This window comes from Bombina bombina, chromosome 6 (assembly GCF_027579735.1).
Source record: "Bombina bombina isolate aBomBom1 chromosome 6, aBomBom1.pri, whole genome shotgun sequence".
Taxonomy (NCBI): Eukaryota; Metazoa; Chordata; class Amphibia; order Anura; family Bombinatoridae; genus Bombina; species Bombina bombina.
The window spans coordinates 1,061,020,378-1,061,030,607 of record NC_069504.1 but is presented as its reverse complement, the minus strand read 5'-3'; the positions used below and the strand labels follow the sequence as shown (position 1 = coordinate 1,061,030,607).

The following is a 10,230-nucleotide window of genomic DNA, read 5'->3' as shown; positions in this document are numbered from 1 at the left end:
CACACTGGCCAAAGAAGGAGGCCCCCAGAACCAAGAATGCCACAAAGTTAGAAACTGTCTTGTCCTGTGATCTAATAGGATCCTGTGAGACAAATCCTTCTGGTCCACATTCTATTGGTGCAGCATATGCAATTGAAGGGCCCAAAGATAAAATCTAGCAAATGGAACTGCATCTGACTTCATGAAGGAGGCAAAAGTAAATGACGGTGTATCATGGGCAGTGGGAGGAATTTAAAACTATGGAGTGTTGGGGTATCTCTTGACTCCTACTAGTGGTCAGGAGGGGAATTCCCACATGTGATGACTTGTGGACTCTCACCATCTGTTGAAAGAAATTATCATTATCAAAGGGTCTAAATAATTTTTCAAGACACTCCACTGTGTGGGGCTAGTGAAAATGTCCAGCCCTGTAATATATAAATAACTAGTCTGAGTGACAACCAGATAAGGCCTCATTAAATGGGTGGAATATTTAAATCTTCAGAAAACCCTTTAGCCAAACTGCTTGGAAAACCCTTTAGCCAAACTGCTTGGGACCGGAAAAGGTTTGGAGACAGGAAGGAACCAAATGTAAACAACAATATCTTATGTCATTTAGGCAATATTTACATGTCATAATACAGCTTATACGTGCAACCTAAAAAGTGGTTTTATATAATTTTTAATACCTTTTGTATGCACAGTTTCTTCAAAAGATAGTAATATTTGTTGTTTTAAATAAACAGACTATTATTTGCATTTTAGAACACAAAAAAACAGACACAGGCAGAAAAGATTGTGACTTACAGGCGGGGAAAACTAGTAATTTTTTATATATATATTTTTAAAAAATATTAAGTAAAAAGTTTAGATTTCAGAATAAGTTTGGATTTTGGAATTCTGGATTTGGTGATTTTTACCATAAGTAATCAGTTACTTAAAGCACTAAAATGGTGTCTTCTAATACTACCCCTTTTATAAGACAATTAATTTAACAATATTAGTAATAGCATATAGTACATTAGAATTATGGCTTATGTGATACTATAAAGTTGTCAAAATGTATTTGCTATGCGATAAAGTTTAACAGAGTATATTGGATCACAAATCTCTACACAGCAATAATGCTTTTATTGTGGATATAATCTACTGTAAAAGATCATACTTTGAACAGAAAATCAAAAACAAAAGTCCTGATCAATTTGAGAACAGAAATACATTGGCCAACATAAAAAATTTCAGTCTGATTGGGACAGATTTGTAAATTTCAAGTTACAATACATACACATACCTTACACCCAAACACCAACTAAACGGGGGGATACACCCTAAAACTGACCACTCTCACACCTTGTGATACATATTATATTATTTTCAATGTTTCCTTTATTGATATTAACTGTAAATGGATTCACACGATATACTCTTGTCTGGCAAAGCTATAGGAAATCTCATTCATAGCATAACACTCTTGCAAGTGGTCATAGTTGAGATGTAGAAATCTTATGACACGAGAGAGGGAGGGAGGGTGTTCAGGGACAGAGACCGGAAGGAAGTGATAAAACAAAGAGACAGACCTCCAGTTACTATAGCAGGAGACTGAGCCTCACCTGGACTAATCCCATTCTTTATTAGTGCACAGAGAGCAGTCTTGCAAGTAATCCCCAAACTACATATTTGAAGGTCCATCACATCAAAAGTTTTGGCATTTTCCGACTGCTTCTGATGGTTTCAAGACCACTCCTTACCAGATATCCTTAAAGGGACGCAATGTTAAACACGCTAATGATAAGACTTACCCCTAATCCTCTTTCTTGTACTCCTTTTTCTGTTGAGTATGTTTGAGCACCCACTTGCATTTCTACATGCTGCCACTAGCTGCGAGTCCATCATCTCAAATTGGAAGAAAAAAAAATATGTTGCAGACATGGGTGCAGCTGGTGGTGACACACATACACTAGCAGATGCTTAAATATACTTTATTTGGTAGAGGTAAGCCATAGCATAAACATACTTTTAATTAATGAGTATATATTTTATAGTTAAGCATTCCTTAAAATCTGTAGATATCTGAATTGACAGTAATGTTTTGGCCAGCTGGTGTGGGTGTTTAATTTATAGATTATCACTTTTCTCCCTTACAACTGCACCGACCTTGCCCCTGCCTTTGTTAAAGCAACCAGTTAATCCTGCATAACATAATCTTTCATAATAAGAAATATGTGTAAATTTAGGAAGCAAACATTGTTTCAACATTCAATTGATGATTTTTTAATTTGTATATGTGAATGTCTGCAGCACTAACTAAATGTCAGCTCTTGGGGTAAGAATTTTATATAAAATGTACTTTTACAGCTTGTTACACTGTAACCATTGCAAGGGCTGTGTGCAATCACCGGCATATGCTGAAGACTACCCACAATCTGTAAAACAGATATAGGTTTATAAAGTCCTAACAGTGAAAAATGTCACAATGATATGGGCACCTTTTAAAGGTTGGATAAAGTATTCTTTTTTGGATCCGGATTAGCTAATGGTGTCAAACATTTTATATAATAGTTAATATTACACTGGTTGAAGACTAATCTTTATATGCAAGGCGGGTGCAGCTTTATTATAAGGATTTATTTAAAAATAAAATGTAAATTCTATTTATGTTTCGTAAGAGTCCTATACATTTAGTATCTTCAGTATCCAGGTCTAGGGCATATACATTATGACTGCAACTGAAGAGAACATATAGCTATGCACAAAACTATATACCCACACACCCTGACTAACAGAAATATGGGCTATATAAAGAGTGGTAAATTCATTAGAGGTGATGAAGTAATCATTTAAATAAAAAATGCCTTATACAACCCCATTACCTGAGTTTAAAAAAAAAAAAAAAAGCGTAGACATTTTATAATTTTATATAACAAACAGAAGACATCTATTAGATTCATAACTAGATTTCAGTTATTTTATATTTTTAATAAAAAAAAAAAAATTTGGGGTATGTAAATTCAGAAAATATATAACTTTGTAGAAATATATATAGGTGTGCCAATGATATTGTGCAGTATACACCAGAAAGGTTACCGTGCTTTCATCACCGATATCAGGGGTGTCTATGTCAAATAATTATATATTAATGTATCATTTCACAATTATATGAGCAAAAACATAACCAAATTGCCTCCATAGTTCTACTTTGTCCTAGATTACACTGCAGACTTTATTTTATATATTTTTTTATTTATTAATCAAGCTTTATTGATAATGTAATACACATCCTAAGATTTTAATGACATTTTTTGTATTTTAGTAGAATCTAAGGCTTTGTAGTAGGGATGCACCGAAATTTCGGCCGCAGAAACGTTTTGGCTCGAAAATGGCATTTTTGGCTATTTCGTTTTGCCTGTTATTTTCGGTAAAATTATTGTGTAGCATATTTCAAATTTGATGCTAGCCTAGAGCTGCTGTTTGAGTTAATTTCTTGACTTACTGTTTCTCATATAATAATCGTTTTCTAGGACTATACTTTATTTGGCTAATTGGTAAAAAAATACGGCTAAATCTGATTCTGTTACACAGAACTAAATACAGAATAATACAGTATATTGATATTTAATATTTTTTTAAGTAGGGATGCAACGAAATTTGGTCGCAGAAACATTTTGGCCGAAAATGGCATTATCGTTTTTTGCCTGTTTTTTTTTTTTCTTGGTAAAATTATTGTGTAGCATATTATTGTTTTAAGATATTTTTGTCCAATTTTAGTGTTTTACTTTCAATAAAAAAAGTGTGGTTATTTTATTTTATTGGCTTGCAGGTTTTCAATTCAGATTTATTCATAAAATAGTCTAATTATGCAAAAAAAATATATATATTTTTTAAATAATTTGGAAAAAAATACATTTTCGGTTTTGGTTTTCGGCTGAGTGCATCATGGATTTTCGGATTCGGTTTCGGTCCAGAATTTCCATTTCGGTGCATCAGTACTTTGTAGTATAAAACTTCAAACCATAAATGTTCTGACTATATTTTTGCTTTGGATTCTAACTTATACTTACTAACAAAGGTAGAGTTCACAAAGTATACCATTTTATAGGGAAAAGTTATTTTTGCTTTTGCAATTATTATCTTTTTTGCATTCAGCCCATAAAATGATTGGTGTTAACCATTGCAAAAATGCATAAATATCTTCAACTCTAGAATGTTTACATTTATGGGAAAAGGGCTATGTCTTCTTTGAGATGGTCAATAATTCTCTAAATCTTCAGCAAAACTTTGAATAAAGGTGCTTTAGTTTAGTTTATCAAGTTTCTTTATATATGAGGTAATCTGGTATCAATGTACTCTGTTAAATCACTGTAAAAGTTTTTGACTAAGTGTATATATATATATATCTGGGAAATGAAATGTCTCCTAATTGGCTGATCCGCCTATATACGTGTGAGGGGGCAACATAGAGAATGTTAATTTAAATTCTGTTTAATTTTCAGAAGCCACCAAATCGGGAGGTGAAAATTAGTTGTGAAATAATAATAACTGCTCCAATAATGAAACAATTATGTCTCTTTGTCTATCAAAATCTTTGTTAAAGTGCATGCTTTTGGACCAAGGAACTACTCATAAAATTTATAATGTTGAATTTAAATGCCATCTGCCTGCACTATTTTTATAGTGATAGATTAGTTCGGGTGTTGCGTCTTTTCTTGGCACAGACGATACATTATGTCTAAGCATAGAGATAAAATACTTCTGATTAAATCTGAAAACTGGTCATAACTCAATAAATATTGATATTACTTCATCAACATACCAATTCATTAACCATTCTTCAATCACACATTTACACACATCTCTGAGCTGGCTCAGGTACTATTAATTGGCCTGTTTGTTATGGAACTAGTCAAAATTTGTTGCCTTTTGGATTATATTAATTAATAGAGAATCTTGTGGAGGCCCAGGGACCCTTTGGAACAGAATGCTTGGCTGCTCCTAGAGACTATGTTAAGGAGATAATTGAGAATTGAATGAGGTCCACAGCCATGTGCTGCAGATTGAGACACATTGTAAAGAGACAACAGTACATTATTCTGTGAATCACTGATTCAGATTAACAGGGAAGGAAAATGAAAAGCAATCAAATTAATAAACCAGAGAAGCTCAGCTTGCTGGCTTGACACCCCCCTCCCCAATGCCAGTCTCAAGATACTTCAATAATTTCCATGCTGCCAGAGAAGTTAGACTGACTGCCCACTTTGCCAAGCTCCTCTCTAGATCTGCTGTCCGCCAGCCCCTCCCCAAATTCCATTTGGCAGCTTCGCCGCTTGAATTGCTTCTCAAAGGGGCTTTCCTCATGCCAGCTGCGTCTGGAGTCCCCACGGACACTGGGCTTCTGTCTCCTGCGCACTGCGCAAGTTGGCTCTGTAGGTAGCTGCCCACAGCTATATGCTGCAAAGGCTCCACCCCCATATAGGGCAGATGCAGAGTAAAAATGAGAGGGAGAGTCAGAGGTGAAGTACCAGCTGCCGGTTAGTGAAGTGGCCTGAGTTATCAGTATGTCAGAGTGCCAGTCCTTAAGACCAATTCCAGGTTTGGCCAAGTGCTGCTGGCTACTAGACAATCCAAACAAGAAGTTAGTTTTACGGTTGTCTTCCATGCTTCCACTGCGGTGTAGGGGAGGCGCCTGTAACCGCTGAGACATGACACTGCTCCTTGACATGTACTGCTGTTGCCTGAGTTTACCCTCTACCTGAAGAGATCCAGTGTTTTTTTTCTCTGGGGCTTTCACTGCCTCTTCACGGTCAGGACTAGCCTCAGGAGTCTGCTCTGAAACCTCCTCAACAGGAGAGAATTGGCACAGCTTGCTGCCACCATCAATAGATGTAGGGACCTTGTAGACCTCTGCACTGTCCTCTTTAGTAGAAGAGAACAATGCTGTGTTGTCCAAACCACAATAAGGCACTGATTTAATATCCAGAGAGAAAGAACGCTTGATCCTACTGCTCGCTTCAAGCTTCTCGCCAGGTGACACATGAAGCCCGTTGATGCCCTTCAGCAGAGGGGCTTCCTCCGCACTTGTGGGTTGTGCCCTGGGGTTAGGTGGTTGCTTTTCCAATGAGGTAGAGTGGCTGTTCAATGTGCTGAGTGGTTGCAGGTTCTCCATCAAGCCTCTCTTATCACTGACAACCTCCAGCTGTAGCTTTACCTTGCAGACAGGAGCTACATGACCTGTTTGAGCTTTAATCTTCTTCTCAAAGTCCAGAAGCTGGCCCAGAAAGTTGAAGTTGGGAGAAATGGTTGGTCGTTTCTCCTTCACAAACCTGAAGAAAGCAACATCATGAAAAATATTTAAAGATTAGCAGTGTTAATTTGGAGATCATAACATTTATAAGCAAAACAGTACATGACATTGCAAAATATAGGAATAAATATTCAGCAATTAAAACTAAAATTACAATTTGTAGGACAAGGTTGCTTGTTTTGATTGCTATATACACACACACACATACACATATATATATATATATATATACACATACAGGTATAGCTCACTTTACAGCGCTTCGCTAATACAGTGCTTTGTGGAGCTGAAGTTCAACCGCCAAGGATTTTGAAACAGTGCTGTAATCTTCGTGAGATTGCGAGAAAAGGGACTGGCATCATTTTGTTATGCTAAGTTCACTCTGTTTACAGCATTACAGTGCAATCTGTGTCTCAGTGTTATAGTCTGGCAAATTTTACTACAGTAATTCTTACTATTTTACAGGTACAGTATTTATTGAATACTAATTGAATACTGTACTGTGCTAGTGTTAAACTAAACGTAGTGCTATTGCACCCCTAATATATGTTAGTTCAAACATGTTTTCAAGTTTTTAAACAGTGCAGTGTAAATAAAATTATATGCGCTATAGAATACAACCTAGCTTAACTATGTATTTCCCCTCCAGGAAAAAACAGAAAGTTAGAACAAAGAGATCAAGTATAGTTAAGCGCTAAGAGCGAAGGTTGAAGAGGAGATAAGTAATAATATAGGAAAATATATAATATGCAAAGATGCAGTGAGTGTGGTCAAATAATTTTTTTTTTCCAATATATGTATGATTAATGGTGCACAATATGTATACAAAAAATATGCTAAGAAATGAAATAAAGTGGAGGATGCTAGTAGATACAATAAAAACAATTTATTAAAATATATCATGCGAAGTGCAAATGCAACAAATTAGACAAATGTATCTAAAAGTATAGAGACGTCTCCCTTACTCGTTACTATTAGTAACACTCTTAAAATGTAAAATTCTTAAAAAAGTAAAGAAAGGAATTATTTCCGTATTCGATTACTTGCGTTTTTAGCAAACAGTTGGGCAGTGTTGCCTGAGATGTCCAATATAGCAATGAGGTAACTGGTGGATATAAGGTCGAGTTGTTGGCTACTCGGCGTTACCAAATGCTAATGAGAGCGCCTTTTTATGGCTCTTACGTTACCGTTGTGACGTCACTGATGTTGGTTGCGTGTAACGTTACTATAGTTACCCCTGTACAGCAAAAGATCGTGGAAGTCCTGGGGGGTATGTATAGTATTGTAACCCTCAAGTAATGTGAACTGTGCGGTCGCAAATGTAGAGACTTAGGATACGATTGGTTGCCTTGGTTACTAATGGCAGCTGGTGAGTTCTTTCGTAAAGATCGCCAATACTATACATACCCCCCAGGACTTCCACGATCTTTTGCTGTACAGGGGTAACTATAGTAACGTTACATGCAACCAACATCAGTGACGTCACAACGGTAACGTAAGAGCCATAAAAAGGCGCTCTCATTAGCATTTGGTAACGCCGAGTAGCCAACAACTCGACCTTATATCCACCAGTTACCTCATTGCTATATTGGACATCTCAGGCAACACTGCCCAACTGTTTGCTAAAAACGCAAGTAATCGAATACGGAAATAATTCCTTTCTTTACTTTTTTAAGAATTTTACATTTTAAGAGTGTTACTAATAGTAACTAGTAAGGGAGACGTCCCTATACTTTTAGATACATTTGTCTAATTTGTTGCATTTGCACTTCGCATGATATATTTTAATAAATTGTTTTTATTGTATCTACTAGCATCCTCCACTTTATTTCATTTCTTAGCATATTTTTTGTATACATATTGTGCACCATTAATCATACATATATTGAAAAAAAAATTTTATTTGACCACACTCACTGCATCTTTGCATATTATATATTTTCCTATATTATTACTTATCTCCTCTTCAACCTTCGCTCTTAGCGCTTAACTATACTTGATCTCTTTGTTCGAGTTTTTAAACACACTGGCAAGTGAAAAGAAAGCTAAAACCGCCTTGTTTCACTTTACAGCGGGGCTCCGTTCCCTAACCCGCTGTATGAGCGGGGTATATATATATATATATATATATATATATATATATATATATATATATATATATATATATATATATATATATATATATATATATATATATAACAAAAACTTGCACTCGCTGGTCTTTTTAAACACACTTTTTACTGTGAAAAATGTGTGACGTTTCGGGGACAAAGTATCCCCTTCCTCAGACACAGTGTAATGGCATCTCACACAATATATAGAGCAAGCAAACATAGTAACCCCCTCTCCCCAATTAGGACCAAAAAAAACGCCAAAAATTGAGTCATGGTAACAACATTGTGACAATAATAAACAAATAGTGGTCATAATATTAAAAGATCTGAACAATGTATATAAAACTGTGTAAAGTGATTACACTAGGTAACATTAAAACCAAACAGCAACATAGAACCCTACTATATCATATGTAGAACGTTCAATACAATAATCAAAGCTTAGAGGCAGGACTGCAGGGAACTTAAACATCACATGATAACAAATCGGCATCTGCCGTACTTCATACTTAAGGCAATGGAAATCGCTAATCGACTAACAAACCATAACTGCACTGAAATGTCATGAATGCAAACTTCTATGTGTACCTGGAAGTGCAAATAGAGGTATCGCCGTCACCCCTGTTCGATTGTATACATGCCCCCTTAAGATTTGTTCTAATTGACCATATCCCTCCGTTAAGAAGAGGAGGTGACCGCAACAAGATTCTTCTTCAAACTGAAGCAAGATGGATACACTGTTTAAATAAAGTTCAACCTAATGGACTGAATACAGTTGTTGACTGGCATTGCTTTCTTTAATGGGATGTTCTTGATGCATTTTGCTAGGATGGGAGTCACCTTCCGTTTTTTCTTTTCACATGAGAGCCACTTTCTGTTACCAATATATCGGCCATGTGGATTTGTATACTGGTTGACCACTGGCAGTTCACCGGGTTGCTTTTAGTTTATGATGCGGGACAGTGTGCTTTACTATTTGGGACAACTATGGACTTTAGTTTTTCCACCTGTTGTGAGTTATCCGAACCCTTTACGCTAGCATGTTAGGTGTGGTTTAGCATTTTGCCACCTTCAGTTCGGGGTTTTGGCCGGCTAATGTGGTTGTTTATCCCTTATGTTGGTAGTTAGCAGGTATTTACCCCTGTGACACTCACTTGCCCTCTGTCTCGAAAACGAGTTCTGGCGAATGACTCCCCCTGACAGGTTACTCACTATAGTCCTGCTTGTCTAAGCTCTAATGTAATTTTTGGGTCGTAATTGGATCATTGATATGGTATATCAAATACTCTCTTTTTGCATAGGTCCTCTTTGTTTACTGGAAGTTGGTTGCTGTTTCCATGAGTTACTTAAGCTATTTGTCCTGACTAACAATTCCCTGCTATAGCGTGCTTGTGCCATGCCCATTCACCTTATTACACTGTTGGCACAATTGGTTTTATTGATGGCATGTTAGTTCTAACACCCTTTAGCCCTCATGCCAACTCGTTGGTGCTATCCCATTGTGTATTAGTCCCCATGGTAACCTGCCGCTACTAACAGTGGTTTTGTGCTTTTGTGTGGTCTAGCATATAAAGGTAATTTTCTCCTTTTTGTCTCAATGTAGCATGCTGGACATTGGTATTTACATACTTTGTTGATAGAGCTCCATTTAATCTACGATCATGTGAGGTTTGAGCACTGCTCTACTATAGCGTATCCACTGTATGTTACCATGGCAACATATACACTATTGCCCTGGTAATCTCTATTCTGTGCCCCTCCTCTCCACTTCCGGGTTTCGGCCCCGGTGGAGTGTAGTATGCGGCATGTATACAATCGAACAGGGGTGACGAAGATAGC

The 10,230-nt window shown here is 36.5% G+C and overlaps 1 protein-coding gene across 3 annotated transcripts in view; it reads right to left on the bottom strand.

Annotated features, from left to right (window-relative positions):
• Positions 1-1,091: 1,091 nt before the first annotated feature.
• The window catches only part of DUSP16 (dual specificity phosphatase 16), a 168,020-nt gene continuing 158,881 nt past the window's right edge, over positions 1,092-10,230 (bottom strand). For all 3 annotated transcript variants that reach the window (XM_053718908.1, XM_053718909.1, XM_053718910.1), the window contains exon 7: positions 1,092-6,296. In XM_053718908.1, coding sequence (XP_053574883.1) covers positions 5,177-6,296 — 1,120 coding nt within the window. In that variant the 3' untranslated portion in view covers positions 1,092-5,176. The remainder of the gene's footprint in view (positions 6,297-10,230) is intronic.